The following is a 19,727-nucleotide window of genomic DNA, read 5'->3' as shown; positions in this document are numbered from 1 at the left end:
TTGTAAGTGTTTAGAGCTCTGTTTGACAGCGCTTAACAAATATTTATTATTATTTGGTTGAATGTCACAGTGATTCAAGGCAAACTTATTCAAACCAGCTCCACCTGGAAGCGACCTGCAGCAGTTGTAGAGATGTCAGAATCCTGTGTGACGCGTTGAAGACAGCTGGCACACCTTTTGTTGAATTTAAACAACTGAATATGAGATTAAGCTACACAACATGTACCAGACTATTGGTTGCTTTTCAAATGCCAAGTAGCATTGCAGCATTTCATCTTGCCAAGCTGCGTTTTCATTCATATATTTTAGATATGCTTTATGAAACCATCCACTAAATGCTTGGTGGAACTGCACATCTGCTGAGCTCCTTTGGTGACCAAAAATAGGAGAAATTATTTGGTGCAAAACATTCTTCATAATTTTTAAGCACATCTTTTGAGCTACCACAAACACAGACTGGTTACTGTGAGATCAGATGAGGTGATGAGCTCAGATAACTGTATGGAGCTTGACAGGGAAACTGGTTTTACAACCAGATCGTTCAACCAGACACACACAGCCACTGCAGCATGATTAAAAGATATTTCAAACAGAGACTATTGGAACATTCATGCTTTCTGATCCAGATTAGAAAATTATTGATTATGGTTTTTCTTAGTTCATTTGTAAAATAAAGACCATTACCAGAGTTCATCCAAAAGTTACAGGTCCTTTTAAATATGAGCATTTGATTTCCCTTCGAATTAAATGAATGGGACAATACATAGTTTATTTGTGTACACCCAACAAATATAGATGTTGGCACCTTGGACCTTCACAGCTCTGAGCTCTCACCTATTTCTAACACACAAACCTGATCTTCAAAACTACAAATCAAATATCGAATTGGTTGAGATTAGGCAAATGTAACTTATGACTGTTTTTGTGTTTTTTTTCTATTATTGCTTTTATCTGGCTTTAAGTAATTAGGTCTGCTTAAAAATGGGAGTTGTGCTGTTTTTAGGTTGGAAGCATAACAATAATCTAAATGAAAATTATTTCTTATTATTATTTGTGACTATTTCCATTTTCGTGGAAGTCGGGATTTTATCAGCATTAGGGTAAATCCTGCAACTTTCACAGTGAGCTGAACATGTGGGTAACAACTCAGTCAGTCATCTGAGCAAACCGAGGCAACTCATTTTGAAGGACAATAGTCAGAGTGTGGCTGAAACCTCTGAAACGTGTCAGAGGTTTGAAAATTTCCACTGCTTGGGGAGAAAAATCTGGACGGCTTTCAAAGTGAAACGAGAGTCCGACACTGATGCCGACACTGATGCTGACTTTCCTGCAGAGGAAAGCGTTTTAAAAGAAACAAGAGGACGGAGGTCTCATCTGTGCTTGTTTGTTTTTCCTCTTTATTACTGCAGAGGTTGAAAGGCGTTGTGAAGTTTTTTAACGGATGGATGATTAGATCATTTTATTAACCACAAATATTTATTCGTTATAATTTTTATTAAATATGGATCTTTATCTTTTGGGAGCAGTGACCAACTATAGTCATTGTTTTTTCTAGCAGTTGATTTTGATGACAGCACAATAAAAAGATGACCTGCATGACTGGGACACTATGAACAATAATGAGATGATGGAGAAAATGAGCTAAAAACATCTGGAAATAATAAATTGGATCATCTGAACAAAGACAGAGGATTTGTTTTCAAATAAAAAAGCTTGTGGAAGGAGAAAACCCGAGATAAAGAGTCAGACCTTAACTGAGGGCAGAAATGAGCAAATGAACAAATAAAAAGTGAGAAGAAAACAATCTTTCTGAATATTCACCTAGTCTAATCTAACCATTGCTGAATTCTGTACCGATTACAGCCTGTTCTCTTTACTGAAAAGAGCAAGATGACTGACCTTTTGTGACCTTAAGGGTCAGGTCATTTTTTATTTTTTTTATCTGTTGAAGTTTACAAATTGTTGTAAATTAACTTGCTCATGTTTATAATAAGACGATTCTGAACTGTGTACATGTGCCATGAGGAAATCAAGGCTCACAATGTTATTATTATTATAGATTTGATGATATAAAAAGGGCGGGGGGTGAATCTAGCTGACATAAATGGACTGTATATCTTTTTGGCTTACTGGGCCGTGTCAAAATTCATTGCGAGCCACAGTGGCAAAAAGGCTCAGATGAGCTTCACTTGTACCTAAATCCTAACTGGAATTGGTTAAAAGTGCAGGATTGCAGAAATGGAAAAGGGACACAGCACCGGGCCATATCTATCCTCAAGCCAAATGAAAACTCAGAATGATGCGTCAATCACAGAACTGACCACAGTGACAGAGAGAGACTGAGAGTGAGAGAGTCCAGCAATCCCAAAGGCGTTTCACCTTGACAAGGTCAACACAGTGTAAAACCTTCTGTATCAGCGCTTCCACAGGGACAAACAGGCACGGGAGGGGCGGGGTGCACCTTAAGCATGGCCTTTTGTGTGTCCCTTCAGTTTTCACTGAATGGAGAAATTAGTTTTTATTCAGACAGTGATTGTAGAACTTCAAATCATTTAACCATCTGCAAGATCATGTCTAATCTAAGGAAGCACCGATCCACTTTTTTCACTTCCGATATCTATATCGGTATCAATATCTGAGGTTTAGTATACCGATTGAAAAACAGAACTGAATTGTCTTAAAACATTTGTTTCTTTTTTTAAACACACATTTAAATACACCAATAGCATCACAAGCTAGATATAAAAACAAAACAACTGAACAATAATTTGTTAGTCTGTGCAATTAGGAGTAGAACAGCCAATGGAAAATAAATAATAAATAATGGACAAAAAACAACAGGTTGATAAAACATGTAAAAATAAACTGCAACAAACCTTCTTTCAAATGGTTCAGAAAGTCCAATTAAGAATTCGAAATATAATGTAAAATAAATAAGAAAGCATGATGTCACTCAGAACACAATGCATAGAATTAAATTGAATAAATCTTCCCTTATGGATAGGACACACTGTCACCAATCTAGAATTTTTTTTTCAATATTGGGACTGATTTAGATATTAATATCAGCTTGGTGGATCTCTAATCTATTTTCTAGGTATTTGGTCCAACAGTTGGTTTTTCCAGTTCCCATATTTTATGTTTTCATCTACTTGTGAGCTGATGAGTAAAGTTAAGGCTTCAGTCGCGAAGGATTGTTTTCTGAGACAATTGAGTTATCCCCTGCACCTGTAGCCGTAGTTTTACTTAACTGACATCACCTGTAACTTAAATAAATACAAAACATTCCACTTTATGCAAGTTTTTTAAAAATCTGACATTTAAATGGAATTTTCTAGGATTTTCAAAGACCCTCTAAAGTTTAGAGAAACTGATAAACTTAAAAAAAAAAAACTACAATTATTCACTATGTTGTACAGGAAAAAGAAAATATGCTAAACGGGACTCTGCAGGTGTCCTTGGTAAACTATTCACCAATTTTTACTTCACTAAAATAGATGCATGACAGCATATAAACATGTGTGGTCTATATATACAAATATAAATATATTCTGTTGAGCTGCAACATGAGCTTGCTACAACAGCAGCTGCTCCAAACTCTCAGTAGAGGTCAACTGAATGGCACCTATAAAAAAAACTAAACGCAATTAATGTTATGTATTTTTGGAAATAACAGGCTATGCAGCTGATCTGTGGTTTCATATTTAAGCTCAGGTGATAGTGGCACATGCAGCCTGTGAGATGGGGAGTGTTTCTGATACATGAATCAGCCTAAAAATGAAACATCTTCTCATGCAGCAGTAGAAATGCTTTCCATCTGACGTGCATTAAGTGCACCTCATCATCTATGGCTGTGGGGTTTTTCACATTTGAATCATTGAATCCAGGCCTAGCATTATGCCTCGTGATGATATGCTAAACATCTTCCACTGACAGACAGGAAGAAAGATGTGAAAATGCTGTTTAGTTAGATGGAGAGATACTGTCAGCATGTCATGACATGCCTCTCCATGACCAAATATTAACTTTTAATTATTGTTTGTTTTTAAAAGAGGTGTGTGCTCGCTGTCATCTTTGTAATAAAGTGTCCTCTGCCAAAAAGCAAATGAGGTCAGTTCCTCATTTTAGGAAAAACCACAGAGAACAAAAGGAACGTCTGTGGATCGTCCCGGCCTCACATGCACACCATGCAGTGTTTGCTGACAAGTATGGGTGTGCATTATTTAGCAACAGGCAACCCTCCTTTTCCAGTATTGACCAACATCAAAAGGTGATAGCCAGTGTTAGCTCTGCAAATAACAATGGGAACACTTTCATTTGTAATTCTGTGACACGGACGTCCTTTTTGAACTCAGAAATCAGCCACATGAAGTCTGCTCCTTCTGACTCATGCAGCTTTTTAGAAACAAGCCCAGATGAATGTCTCTTGAGGGAATGAACTGATTGCTATGAGTGAACTTGAATGACCCAGTTTATAATAATCTTACTTCTTTGTGTCCCTCAACAAGTTCATACTTTGGCAGAAGTAGAAAGAAAATTCAAAAAGTTAAACGAGAAGATTGAAATACCTTTACCTTGTTCAGTTTACGAAGAAAGCAGAAAGGCAAACATTTTGTAGAATTTAAAGTTTTTTTTGTTTGTGTGTGTGACTTAACACCTTTCGTTTCACTTGTAGGAAACATCTTTGTGGTCAGCCTGGCTGTGGCGGACCTCGTGGTGGCCATCTACCCATACCCTCTGGTCCTCACCTCCATTTTCCACAATGGCTGGAACCTGGGTAACGTCCACTGCCAGATCAGCGGCTTCCTTATGGGTGTCAGCGTCATTGGCTCCATCTTCAACATCACTGGCATTGCCATCAACAGATACTGCTACATCTGTCACAGCCTCAAATACGACAAACTTTACAGTGACAAAAACTCAGTGTGCTATGTGGTCCTAATATGGGCGCTGACTGTGGTGGCCATCGTGCCCAACCTGTTTGTGGGTTCGCTCCACTACGATCGGCGGGTTTACTCCTGCACCTTCAAGCAGTCAGCCAGCTCTGCGTACACGATCGCTGTGGTGTTTTTCCACTTCATTCTGCCCATCATGATTGTCACCTACTGCTACCTGCGCATCTGGATATTGGTTATACAGGTACGGCGACGGGTCAAGCCGGACAACCGGCCCAAGCTGACGCCGAACGACGTCCGGAACTTTGTCACGATGTTTGTGGTGTTTGTGCTCTTTGCCGTTTGCTGGGCGCCGCTCAACTTCATTGGCCTGGCTGTAGCAATCAAACCGGAGGTCGTCGCTCCCCTCATCCCCGAGTGGTTATTTGTGGCCAGCTACTTCATGGCTTACTTCAACAGCTGCCTTAACGCCATCGTATATGGCGTGCTGAACCAGAACTTCCGGCGGGAGTACAAACGCATCGTGGTGTCGGTGTGTACAGCTCGCATCTTCTTCCAGGACAGCTCCAACGACGCAGCGGAGAGACTCAAAAGTAAACCGTCGCCGCTCATGACCAACAATAACCAGGTCAAGGTCGACTCTGTCTGAACCAGAACTCACAGACTGGATTTTTTTATGCTGGAATTGAGAGTTTCTCTATTTTTTAAGGCTGACTGACAAAAAAAAATTACCAAATATAAACATAAACAGCTTCTGTCCTCTGGGCTTTCAAGACGTTCACACTGTACGGTGCTATCTGACCTCTGAACAATCACAGTAACAACAGATGTTTCTATATTCTTTGTCTTTGTATCAAGCACTTTGTTTGACTCTGCAGTACACGTAGTAAAGTAAATGAATAATGTCTACTTTGTTTTCATATTTGCATTGACGATATTAATGTAGAATTCAATTTTTTTGGGACTCAAAATTATACATACCACTGGCAGATTTAGATAAAGGAAGTCATCTTTATTTAACCAGCAAGAACAGGCATATCTAAAAAAAAAAAATTATAAAACACTAGAATGAGTATACATATGAATTTTTATTTTTGTTTTTTGATGGAAAAAGTTGATGGAAAAAATGTTTTATTGGCAAACAGTAATCAACCCCTCCCCAAAGTTTTTTTTTTATTATTCTTTTCCACACTGAATGTACTCGCATTCAAAGGTTGGGGATTTCTACTCTTTCAAGTCTGAGACTATGGAACTGAAATACTAAGATGATATACATGTTAACTTGGGTGCCGACAAATGAGGATAAAATCCAAAATATTCATATCCAATGTGGATTTAGGTGTAAAGTAAATTTTACTACCATGTTTCCTCCAGGTGGAATCATTGATTTGTTGAAGTGACCAGGACTGAAACTCGGTGGAGGGAGCTACAGTTCAGGCAGTCCTCAGGGACTCGGAGCTAATCCATCCATCCATCCATCCATCCATCCATCCATCCATCCATCCATCCATCCATCCATCCATCCATCCATCCATCCATCCATCCATCCATCCATCCATCCATCCATCCATCCATCCATCCATCCATCCATCCATTTTCTTTACACCCTTATCTCTTAGTGGGGTCAGGAGGTGCTGGTGCCTATCTCCAGCTAACGTTCCGGGCGAGAGGCGGGGTCACCCTGGACAGCTCGCCAGTCTGTGGCAGGGCAACTTCGGAGCTAATCACTAACGTTAAATAGTCAAAATAACAGTGGAGACATGACTATGACTGTTCTACTTACAGAAATATTCCAATAAAATATCAACAGAGTCTTCAAAACTGAGAATTGAGAAATTTTTGAGATTCATGTTTATTTTCACACTAAATTTGATTCTGATGGACACATCAGAATAAAATTTAGTGTGAAAATAAACATAAATCTCTGCCAGTGGTATAAAGGATTTGTCTCATAAATTATATATATATATATATATATATATATATATATATATATATATATATATATATATATATATATATATATATTTTTTAAAAATAAAATTTTATATATATATAACAAGGGATCATCAAAAAGTAATAATTAAGGCCAACATTGTTTTACTTTTTGTTGAACATATAATAATGGAGTTAGCAAGTTTAACAACAATATTTGTGACACTGTAACACTACTTGAGTACCGGCTGTATGAGTTGCTGCTATCTTATTATGCCGTACAATATTGTCCTTATTCTTTAGGTGGAATATTACAATTAGTAAGAGGGAACTTTCTCTCCATCCTGTGAAGTCATTATACTGTATGCATGGATATAAAAACTTGTTCATATGCAAAATAAAATGTAATATTGATCTTTGATTGATGGATTTGCTGTACTCTGTGCTCGCTTTACTCTTGCAAAAAGGCATTCTGTTTTTTTTTTGTGATCAACTTGAACTGCCACAATGTTTCAGGAAACGTCTCACAAGAAGAGCTTTACCTTAACAGGACAGAGTCCTTGTCATTTGTCTGATTAAGTTGCAATATCAATAAGTGGACACATTCCTTCAAATGGCACTTTCCATTCCCATTGACATTTTTTACAGTAACCTAATATTTGCTGATGAACACTTCTGTTTATTATCAATTAATAAGTCAACTGGTTTATGCTGCATTTTGGAGAACGGTCATCTGGCTGCAGAGTTACACACCTTTGTACCAGAATGACCTTTTACACAGGTTATCATTTTATCCTGTAGGGCAGCAATTAATTATATTAGTAATCAGTTATTCTAGCAGTTCTTCTGACCTTTAATTGAATAAAAACAATTGCTCATTCATCAGATTTTTCATTCAATCTCTTGAACCTGTACTAAGCAAACATTTTTAACATACTAAACAGCAATAACAGCATTCCTTTAGACTCTTGATCATTTGTAGCAAAAGATCCATCTTTGCTTTTAATACTTCTATTATCAACACAAATAGAGTGCATGAATTAGCTGATTAATAACTGGACAGTAAAAGGTGCTTTATACAATTTCTTACGTTTTGAACCAGGTGAAGCTAACACTGCGCCGCTCGAGGAGTTCTGCGTAAAACATCACAGATAAAGGTTTTCTAATCTTGAACTGAAATGTGTATTCATTTTTTTTTTGTACAGTTTTGGCTTAATTATTTGAGTGTATACTCTAGTTAATGACTAATCAGTTTCTAAATTAGTTATTTACTTCTATTATTTATTCATCTCTCCTAATCCCATCAATCGCTTCAGCCTTTTGCCACCTGTACCTTTTGTCAAATTACAAAGTTCATCCTCAGTTTTGCTTTTTCTATAAACAATCAACACAAGAATGCTTGACTTAAACTTACTTTATATTTGAACAACCTTTCCAGGCAGTGTGATTTCATCTAAAATGGTTAGATGACCCATCAAAGTAAATGATTTGATGGTATGAACCTCCTCACAGTCTGTTATTTTATGTGCTGCCATAAAGTCATGCATTTCTCCCAGTAGAAACACCCGTTCAGGGTCAGTTTATGTAAAGTGTTGGTGGGCACTAGTATCCTTCAGATAGTGAAGGACTCTCCAGTGCACAGGAGGCTCCAGCTCTATAGGCTTACTGTACATCAGGGCTCTGATGTGTGTGACATTTTTTTTTTTTTTTTTTGCGTAGGCAACACTGGTTGTTGTAACACACAGAAAGGCGCCAGGCAACACAGCGGAGAGAACAGCTCAACAATGCATTGGAAATCCACTCGGTTTACGTAACGCCTCTGACCATCATCCTCTAAGCAGGAGCTGAAAGAGCTCCCTGTGGACTCCCCCCACCCCCGCCCCCAACCATTTAATCCCAAGAGCTGTGTTTGATAGGGAAACAGAGGAGGTTGGTGATGAGCAAATGTAAAAATCCCAGGGATTTAATCTGCCCCCAAACGTTGTCATACAGTAATCTGGGGCCAAAGACTTTTTATAGCCCAGGGAGTACAACAAATGAAAGAGAAAAGACAGATGTTTTATATCCACTGATGTAGAGTTCATTCATGATTCATGTAATACTTTTAAGAAAAAGATTAAAGAAAAATAAAACAGATGAATCTGTGATTCACAAAACATGCAATTCTGCAGCTCATAGAATAATCCCTTCTTCAGATAGAGTCTGATTGCAAAATATTCTCTGAAAATATGAATCATTTTGTCCCTTATTTTACAGAATTTTTTTCAACCAAATGAAAAAAAACTGTTGTTGCTTAAAAATCATGTCGTACCAGGTGATGTTTCTAAACGTTTGGGTTTCATCCATCAGCATGTCCTTTTGGAACCATAATAATTCAACAAGATCGCTGAATGGCTGGTTTGTTTTTGGTCAAAACTGATCAAAATAAAGTATCTATGAAAACAAATGTTCAAAATATAAAAGTATACAATTGTTTTCAGAAGAATCAAGAGTACAAGAGTGAGTCAAATAAAAAAACCTAGTTGGTTTGACCCTTTGGAACGTATGGTTTGTGGGAGAAGTGATAGACATGACTTATTCTTAATAGCAAAAGATTCATATGCGTTGAAGCCTCTTACAAGTCATGTTTGAGCAGGACACATCATTTAAATACCATCTTGAACAGATTTCTGTCATTTCCCTCTAGAATATTGCCAAAATTTGAAAGGTCCTGTCCAGGAGTGATGCTGAGAAACTAGCCATTGTCAAATTCAAATGTGTTTGTCTAGCACATTTAAAGCTGCTGGAGGACTTAAGAATTATTTTCTCAAATTTGCTACATTCTCTTATTGATTACATCACATAATTTAATGTCATATTTGGTTTTAACTTCATGTTCTCTCTTCTTTTACTCTGTGTGGAAGTCAGATGTGGTTTGATGTTCTGTTTAGCTCCGATATCTTCCTGTTTTTGATCACACACCGAGTAGAGGTAAAACAGTGTTTAACCTCACCTCTGCCCTAGTCAAAGCTCTTAGCAGCAGACATTCAGTGAATGTGCTCTTTCACTCTGTAGAGTGAATCGCCTGGTGATCTGTTTCTCTCCTCAATGAAGCCACTAAAGGAGCTACTAATGCTGTTAACGTTTTTATTTTTCTTTAACATAGAAACCTTGTGTTTTTGTTCTCTTTCTCTGCTCTGTCTTCTCAGACCTCCAGCTGGTCGTGGCAGATTGAGTCTCGTTCTGGTTCTGCTGCAGGTTTCTTCCTGTTGAAGGGGAGTTTTTCCTCTCCGCTGTTGCCACATGCATGCTCAGTTTGAGGGATTGCTGTGACGACACAATGCAAGTGATTGTAAGTATTAAGTAAGCTTTATTTATATAGCACCTTTCACAGACATAAAAATCACAAAGTGCTTAACAAAAAAGGAAACACATCAATAATAAAATAATCTAAAATCAATGTCCACTGTGCAGGAGGAGTGAATGCTGCAAGTCCTTGACTCAATGCAATCTGCTGGGTTTTCCTTACATGTAAAACTCTTTAACTATTTTAAATTCTAAATTGATTTGTATTTAATTGAAATAAATAAGCTAAATTGAATTTAAACTCAGCTGTATTTTACAGTTCATGCCCTTTAGAATTACGCCACTATTTAGGGAACTTTGCTAATGAATGGGGCCTCAGAGCGGGTGGTTATTGCCGTGGGAACCAGAGGTCCAACTGTTTTTCCAGTGTGATTCCTGAATTATTTATACCTTCTCAGATTTCCCTGGAATAATTAACAGTGGTAGTTTGATGTGGTTTATATAATAACTTCAGTGCAGAGTGTAAACATGAGGTTGTGTGTTTCTCCTGTAGTGCAGGCTTCAGCTCAATAATTACAAAAACCTTTCTTTTGTATTTTTTATCAAAGAAAAATCTGTATTTTTGTGTTGGTGCGAAATCATTATTATCATGTCCATGGGCTAATATGATATTAGCATAGTTAAGAGGGGGTTAATAACTTTATTAGCAGACTGATTGTCGTAAAAGAAGGGAAAATGTTCCTAAGATCATCTTTGCAAAGCATTCCTCCAAACCAAAAACATTTATTCCTTTGCATCAAAATGACTTCACATGCAATAAAATTGATGCAAGGAATATTGCACCTCATGGAGCAGTTTTCCAGATCATCAAAGACTTGAAGCTGAGAAGCTTAATTTGCGTTGTGGACGGCTGCAGCACATTCATAACTGCTATAAAGACAAAAGAGTTTCTTCTCCTGAGGAGTTCACCACTGAGTGGCAACCAGCAAAAAGCTTCATCAACACTGGAAGTGGAAGTGAGGGCATCTGCATGAAGAGAGCCGAAACATTTCCCCAACCTTTTGACAAGAGGAGCCGTCATTTATGATTTATTCTGAGAGAAAAAGGTAAATGATGGGAATCATGTTCCTTTTTCTGCACTGCTGTGATGTCAGCAGTGCAGCATCCATACAGCTAAAACTAGAAGTTTGCAATGTTTTGCCTCCAGCCTGAAACTGCAGGAAACTGGTATAACTACCTAATCAAAATATGCACTAATTCAACCCACTCTAGTTCCAGCAGAAGGAAGAGGAGGAGTTTCAGGAAGGAAACTGTGATGTCATAGGGGCGTTGTAACAAAGAACGGAACAAAACCTGTCATGTTTGCAACACTGCTGCATCAGGAGAGAGGAATCTCGATATAGAGGATAAAACTTATTACCAGGAGCTCAGGGTCCAAAGTTTCAGGTTCCTGTTGTTGCTTCCAGCAACTAATCCCAGCCGAAGGTACGGTCCTGTCTATGCCTCTGGATTCAACTGGACATTGAAATTGGTGTTTGTAGCCTGACAGTTTTCTTATTACTCCTAGGAACATTTTTAATGTTTAATTTGTACATCAAATGTTGACGAGTGTAAAATATTTCAAGTACAAACTGAATGTAGTTCAATTTATATTTCTTATTCTTTTTTTTAATTAAGTATTCATTACTTGATGTGTATTTTCTGTTTTAGTTTGCTTTATGTATCGCTGAAAACTGACAGTAATTGACAAAGACAGAGGACAGTGTCGCTTTATGTCCTCATTTTTCTCTCCCAGAGAATTAATCCGCAGGTGAATCACCCGGGCTTTGAATGTTCCCTAGAGCTGAACAACACTGCACTCGGCTGTCTGGGTACTGCATGGCACAGAGGAGATTATAATGATCTCACCAGCAGTCGAGTTACATAAACTGACATGGTAATGGTATGTCCTGAAAGAGACAGAGACCATTAGCAGCCTTGGGGTTCTCCTGTTGTAACGACAGAACAGACGAGTGTGACACATCTGAAAAATGGCAGCTATCTTTTCACACTTTACTCGACACATTCCTAAGCACTTTCCGACTTGAGCATTTTCTTGTAGAAATGTTGAGCTGCGTGTCAATGAGCCACATTAGAAGAGTTTCTTACCTTGGATTAGTAGAAAGAACAGATTCCTGCCCTCTTTTCTGTCCTGCCTCTTTTACACGTTTTCTGTCATGATTTTTTTTTTTTTTTTTTAAACATGACAGTACTTTAAAATATACTAGTACTGTATTTTTTTTTTTCTCCCACTAAGAGAAAAAAATCTCTTAGTGGGAGAAAAACTACAGTACTAGTTTTTCTGCTAGTCCCTTCTGTCCCACAGAAGGGACATGTGGGACATGTGTTTCCCATGTCCTTCTAGGATACACATTTCCCAGAAGGACATGTCAGCTCTGGTTTCTGACTGACCACACAAAAAATGATACGGAGCTGAGAAGCAGATGAAAAAGTCTGACAGAACATTAAGAAGCCAAATCTTTGCAATAAGGTAAGGGTGGAAAATCAAAGTCTTTGATTCTAAAATCTAATGATTTTCATTATTAGTTGCAGGATTGGCTCTTTCAAGTCAAAGTATCGGTAGAGTATTTGTCCTGGCTCTATTTGGCAAAAAAAGGTGATCATCCCTGTAGTGGATTTTCACATGAAAGGTACTCATTGTTCCCCTCACAGGAGTCAATGGGGGTAACTAGTGAAATGAAATCAGACAAATGGCAAAGACATCTGATAATACCTCAGACTACTCTGCATCTCTATTCCATCATCTGAAATGTTTTTATTTGACTTAAAATGATTTCTTTTCACCCTAATTTCTACCTTATTTGGTTCATGAACATAATAGGGTGGAACTTTCTAACTAATCTACCTGTAGCTCTTTATGTGGTCAACATTTAGCTAGCTAACATTCAACAGGATAACAAACCTTTAATGACTAAATATAATATTAGTTTTTTTTAATTCTACTGAATAAACATTTTTCACAATCTTTCATAACAGGGTGGAACTTTAAGCTTTACATATACAGGTTTAACATATTTAAGATAAGAAAAAGTACAGAGATAGTGACAGTTGAAGCTCACTTTGTTTTTCATGGTTGAATTCACATCAGAACCAATTGATGTCACTTACATTAAATGGTTTTTACGGAATTTTAGACTTTTTGAAGGCAGAAATGAAACATCATAACAGGGTGGAAAGTTAGTACTGGGACATGTATAATATGAATAAATATCAAATGAGAAAATAGTTTCAGTAGATTAAATTGCATATTAAAATAAGGTTTAGTCCAGCCAATCAACATATTGAAGAAAAACATAAATGTATATATATTTTATAGTTTAAACTTCATAATGCTATTACACTGCATTGAGGACACATGAAATTGAACATGTCAGTCACCAAAAAGGTGTGTAAAGAACAAAATAATATTTAAAAGGCATTTCATTTATATTTGAATAATGGCAAACATCTAAATGTATAATTAAAATACTTTGTTGTAAATATTTGGCACATTTTACAAAAAATAATTGTTAGCAAAACATGAGTGGAATGTTGCCGCAAAAAAAGAATCACCCAAAAACTAATGTCAAATGAACTAATCCAAAGTTCAGTTTTGCCAGACTGCTTTTCTGCCCTAGAAAGCTAAATGGTTTAATCCAGTGGTGTCCAAAGTGTGGCCCGGGGGCCATTTACAGCCCTCAGAACAATTCTGAACAGCCCTTGATAATAGTCCACAGGGCTGACATACAAAGTCTTCATCCAGGTTTTTCCTTTGAATTTAATGTCTTTTAATGGTAAAAGGAGAAAAAAACATGCAACCTGGTTATTTTAAATTAATAAGCCTGTCAAAATGAAGTTGAACAGAGCCATATTCTGTTCTTATTACTAAAAAGGCAAAAAAATAATAATAATCCAGAATATGATTTTTTTTTTTTAACAAACCTCTGGCAAACCTTTTTTTGTTTTTACAGAAATCTGATTGTTTTTAAATATTGTGTTTAGTTTATTTATCTAGCAGAAAAAAAACATACAAATAAATTGTGCTGTTAAAATTTTGTGGCCCTCTGAGTTCTTTCAACTTGATGTTTTTGGTCCTCATGCCAAAAAGTTTGGACACCCCTGGTTTAATCCATGCAACTTCTACTGGGCTGGATTACCTTATACAAAAGTTTTTGAGGAGTTGAAGGTTTATAAAGAGGTGTACAATATCATCTACAAAACCTGCTTAATATAAGTTGAATTTTAAAATTAGAACTTTGGCAAATTTACAGTAAAAATATTTTAAAGGGGCAGTATTATATGTTTTCCAGACACATACTGCCATTTTTATGGCACAATCAAGTAACTATGGTAACTTCAGTAATTACAACAACTGATATATATATAGTATTATCTTATAAAAACTTAAAATAAATTTGACTTCCTAATTTAATAGTGGAGTGAAATTGGTCATCCATCTCTTTAAAAAGTATGTTTTTAATGAGGGAACAACATTATAGCATGATGTGAAGCTCCAAAAAGTCCATTTTACATAACACTGCCCCTTGAAAAATGATGTCTGCAGAAACATCTCAAACAGAAGTCTAAATAATTACGTCTGCTGACAAAATTGACCTTGCTGGCCAAAAAAGCAAACACTAATGAGTTTTTTAAAAACAAACAAATAGACAGCATACGCTTTTTACTCAACACGCAGCTTTATTAACTGGCTCCACTTGACATTTCGTGTTAAAACAGGTTGCATTCTGCACTAACATTGAGGTATCAGTTCAGCACATGGGAATTTAGAACCTAAATAAATTTGTGATAGCACAGAGCGGATTCGGATTGGGTTTATTTTCAGGGCAAAGAATACAGAGACAGAAAGGAATGGGGAAAAGACAGCAAGACGAGAGGGGCAAAAAGTTTAAAGGAGGTGAGCTTAAAGGTGAGAAAGAAGGAGAAAGAGAACACAAGATATCGTCCTAGAAGTCTGTTTCTACCTCTGCAGAAAGAGAGGAAAAACTCAGAGAACCGAGAAACCACAGCGATACCTATAAACATAATAATAAACTCACTGGGCTGATTGATGACAAAAATGTTTTGTAGTTGGTTGCTTTTCTATTGGAAGCATTTTAGTGGACTTGCAGGGGCATGTCACCAGGCCGGGGATCGAGCCCGCGACCACCAGCATGGGGACTGGGGCCTTGGTGCATGGGTTGTGCTTTGCCCCTGCGCCACCACAGCACCCCCTATCTGTGACTTTTGTCCATAAACAGGAACAAGGTGTGCAGACAATCTGGAAATGACATCACCAATAAAACAGCAGCTCTCTAATCCAGCACAGTGGGGTAAGTAAGGTTCGTACATACATTTAGAGAAAAAAACCCGCCATAATTATGTAAGTTATTGCAATGGTAAGCTTTCACTGTGTAACTATATGCACTTAGTGCAATTAACTGTATTCACCATCTCCTCAAAATTGGTTGTGATTGGAGCACAAGAATAGAAGATAAGCCAACTGCTGCTCCGGTTTGACAAAATGAGAACTTTTTTATTTCAGCATCTATAATAATCACATTGTTAGTGCTGCATATTAAAAGTTTGAAGATTTGTTCTACATTATATGAGAAAGCATACTTTTGTGCAATAAGGATATTTGTCTCTCCAAAGTATGAGAATTTATTAACAAAATGGTTTAACTTTACAGTTCAATATTTTCTTTTAATAAAATAAAACTGATTTAAAATGTATTTTGTTGCACTTTCAAAATACCTGGTTATACTTTACATATGGTTGTTACGTTTTTTGTCCTTCAGGGCGACTACAATGTGTTTTCATTCTGTTTTCTATTTTTTCTGACTTTTTTAAATTTCACAGCGTCATTGTTTTTACCCCTTCCTTCCTCCTGCCTTCAGTGGCAAGCAGCCGTAAAATGACCAGCTGTTTACCTCTCCATAAATGAACAATGTTTTGTGAACAGAAGAGAGAGAACAGATTTTTTTTTGTTTTCCTTTCAGGTTAAAGTAGTTATTAAAATCAAGGTAAACAAGTGTTACAGGGCCAGCTCTGCTCCTACAACAAGAATACTATGTAGAAAGATAGCTTAATCTTTAGTTGTTTACTGCATTGTTTACACTGAAGTGCACTCATCTTCCAGGTACATTAGGATATTTGGGTCACCCATAACTCTGTGTGTGTGCTCAGGTGTGTGTGTATAGGTGTGTGTGCGTTCACGTGTGTGTGTAGGCTAAGGCTGTGGACAGTTTTGATGTATGGGTTTAAACCTGTAGATACCTGGCGGTTCAGAAACCTGCTGCTGTAATCAAAAAAACAAAGTTGTTTTGTGGCGTTAGAAGCAGCGTGGCTCTTTATGCTTTGCACTTTTTTAAGCCTGTTTGCAGTCCGATTATATCATCAGGAGCAAACAGAGCCGGTCCCATTCCGAAGGCTCTTCTGATGTCAAAAATTGTACATTCAGCAGAAGCAGCGAATCTTATGCAGACCTCAGTGTTACATAATCCGCATAACACATGCTCCTACTGTGGAGATGCAGGCTGCTTCATTGTAACATCACCGGGTCGTCATCAGTCAACATAAGATGTACATGTCGGGAGACTAGAGATATTCAGAATTCAGCTCTTCATTATGCTTAACGGTAAAAAAGAGCACTGCTCTTTTTCACTGTTTTGTGGCAGGAGATTAGACTGGGCTGGTTTGAAATGGGCCTCGCTGCATGGGTGGGTTTTGCCGGTCGGGTGAATCCTGGAGTATGTTTCTTTGCCGTGTGTTTGGAGCGGACACCGTCTCACCGCGGTAGACATGAGTGAATGAGATCGTACAGTGGTTCTGATTAATCAGGTCAAGAATCATCCGCTGGCAGGTTTATTGATACAAATGCATACACAGAGCAGCAGGATGAGTGATATTAGTTACTGAAAAATTAGAGATTTTTTGTTGGGCAAAGGTTTGTGTTAAACCTGTGATTTGCATATTTTCAGCTTTCTAATCCAAGAAGTGAAACATTACAATAATGAAGAGGAGGATTTGATTTATTTTGGCTCAGTGTTTATCTCTATCTGCAGACTTCCACTGCAATATAAAGCTTGATGGGAAACCTGTCTGACTTGTTCTATGCAAACAAATATTTTAATAACAGTCATATTTTTAAATACTGATGGAATCTCGTATTGCTATGACTTTATGCTCAACATAACATTTCTGATCTCTGATCAGTTGGCTATGTCTAAACACTGCAAACAGAAGGTCCAGAGTTGTTTTTAGGCAGTTTTTACATTAATTTAGTCAATAATAATCATTCAGCAGAACAAGCACTGACTGCTTAGGTTTATATTTTGAGTCGCAAATTTCAGCTGAATGTATCAATTTTAGATGTACAGTAGCTCTGCATAATGTTTGTAAAGTTTTTTCATGTTATTCAAATTTTAATGGATTTATTTAGATTGTTTTGTGAAAGACAAACTAAAAGAAGTACATAATTGAAGTTGAAGGCAAATGATGACATATACACATACGTTATATATATACAGGTCTTTCTCAAAAAATTTGCATATTGTAAAATAATATTCATTATTTTCCATAATGTAATGATAAAAATTAAACTGTCATATATTTTAGATTCATTGCACACCAACTGAAATATTTCAGGTCTTTTATTGTTTTAATGCTGATGATTTTGGCATACAGCTCATGAAAACCCAAAATCCCTGTCTCAAAGAATTAGCATATCATGAAAAGGTTCTCTGAACGAGCAGTTAAAACCTGATCATCTGAATCAACAAAGTAACTCTAAACACCTGCAAAAGATTCCTGAGGCTTTTAAAAACTCCCAGCCTGGTTCATTACTCAAAACCGCAATCATGGGTCAGACTTCTGACCTGACTGCTGTCCAGAAGGCCATCACTGACACCCTCAAGCAAGAGGGTAAGACACAGAAAGACATTTCTGAACGAATAGGCTGTTCCCAGAGTGTTGTATCAAGGCACCTCAGTGGGAAGGAAAAAGTGTGGCAGAAAACTCTGCACAACCAGAAGAGGTGACTCGACCCTGAAGAAGATGGTGGAGAAGGACCGATTCTAGACCTTGGGGGAAGCAGTGGACTGAGTCTGGAGTAGAAACATCCAGAGCCACCGTGCACAGACGTGTGCAGGAAATAGGCTACAGGTGCTGCATTCCCCAGGTCAAAGGTCAAGACACTTTTGAATCAGAAACGGCGGCAGAAGCGTCTGACCTGGGCTACAGAGAAGCAGCACTGGACTGTTGCTCAGTGGTCCAAAGTACTTTTTTTGGATGAAAGCAAATTTTGCATGTCATTCGGAAATCAAGGTGCCAGAGTCTGAAGAAAACTGGGGAGAAGGAAATGCCAAAAGGCCAGAAGTCCAGTGTCAAGTACCCACAGTCAGTGATGGTCTGAGGAGCCATGTCAGCTGCTGGTGTTGGTCCACTGTGTTTTATCAAGGGCAGGTCAATGCAGCAGCCATCAGGAGGTTTTGGAGCCCTTCATGCTCCATCTGCTGAAAAGCTTTATGGAGATGAAGATTTAATTTTTCAGCACAACCTGGCACCTGCTCACAGTGCCAAAACCACTGGTATTACTGACCATGGTGTTGCTGGGCTCAATTGGCCTGCCAACTCTCCTGACCTGAACCCCATAGAGAATCTGTGGGATATTGTGAAGAGAAAGTTGAGAGACGCAAGACCCAAAACTCTGGATGAGCTTAAGGCCATCGAAGCATCCTGGACCTTCATAACACCTCAGCAGAGCCACAGGCTGATGGCCTCCATGCCGCATTGAAGGCTGCAAAAGGATTCCTGACCAAGTATTGACTGAACATAATTATTTGAAGGTTGAGTTTTTTGGTATTAAAATGCATTTCTTTTATTGGTCGGATGAAATATGCTAATTTTTTGAGACAGGGATTTTGGGTTTTCATGAGCTGTATGCCAAAATCATCAGTGTTAAAACAATAAAAGACCTGAAATATTTCAGTTGGTGTGCAATGAATCTAAAATATATGACAGTTTAATTTTTATAATTACATTATGGAAAATAATGAACTTCATCACAATATGCAAATTTTTTGAGAAGGACCTGTATATGTGTATATATATATATATATATATATATATATATATATATATATATATATATATATATATATATATATATATATATATATATATATATAGTATTAATAATAATTATAAAAGTGTGCCATGCATTTGTATGCCAGTCCCTTTTTACCACAACCTCAGAATAAAATCTCGTGTACCAAATTGCCTTTAGAAGTTACCTAATGAATTACTTTTAAATTTAGATTTGGACTGAAAAAGAATAAAAGCTTGATAGCAGCACCGTTTGACCCCACATGCATGGCTGAGCTGCTGTGAATGCTGACCGATAAAGCAGCACCACTGTTCGATTTAAAAGTTAAACAGTCTTTATACCAACCATATGTAACATTGTTATAAGAGCTTCCTGATAATTTGTTTATTTTTTACTACCTGCATAGTGATGCCACTAAATCCATCAAGATTTAGCTGATGTCCTGATGCTGTGGTGTATGTCTCAGT

The 19,727-nt window shown here is 37.4% G+C and overlaps 1 protein-coding gene across 1 annotated transcript in view; it reads left to right on the top strand.

Moving 5' to 3' along the window:
* Positions 1 to 6,738, top strand: part of mtnr1aa (melatonin receptor 1A a) — a 47,455-nt gene extending 40,717 nt beyond the window's left edge. The window contains exon 2 of the mRNA XM_008404044.3: positions 4,676 to 6,738. Within this exon, the coding sequence (XP_008402266.1) occupies positions 4,676 to 5,544 (869 nt within the window). The 3' untranslated portion in view covers positions 5,545 to 6,738. The remainder of the gene's footprint in view (positions 1 to 4,675) is intronic.
* The last annotated feature ends 12,989 nt before the right edge of the window (positions 6,739 to 19,727 follow it).

Source organism: Poecilia reticulata, chromosome 1, assembly GCF_904066995.2.
Source record: "Poecilia reticulata chromosome 1, P_reticulata-male-v2, whole genome shotgun sequence".
NCBI classification, from domain to species: domain Eukaryota; kingdom Metazoa; phylum Chordata; class Actinopteri; order Cyprinodontiformes; family Poeciliidae; genus Poecilia; species Poecilia reticulata.
The sequence above is the reverse complement of the archived record's forward strand: the minus strand, read 5'-3'. Positions and strand labels throughout refer to the sequence as shown.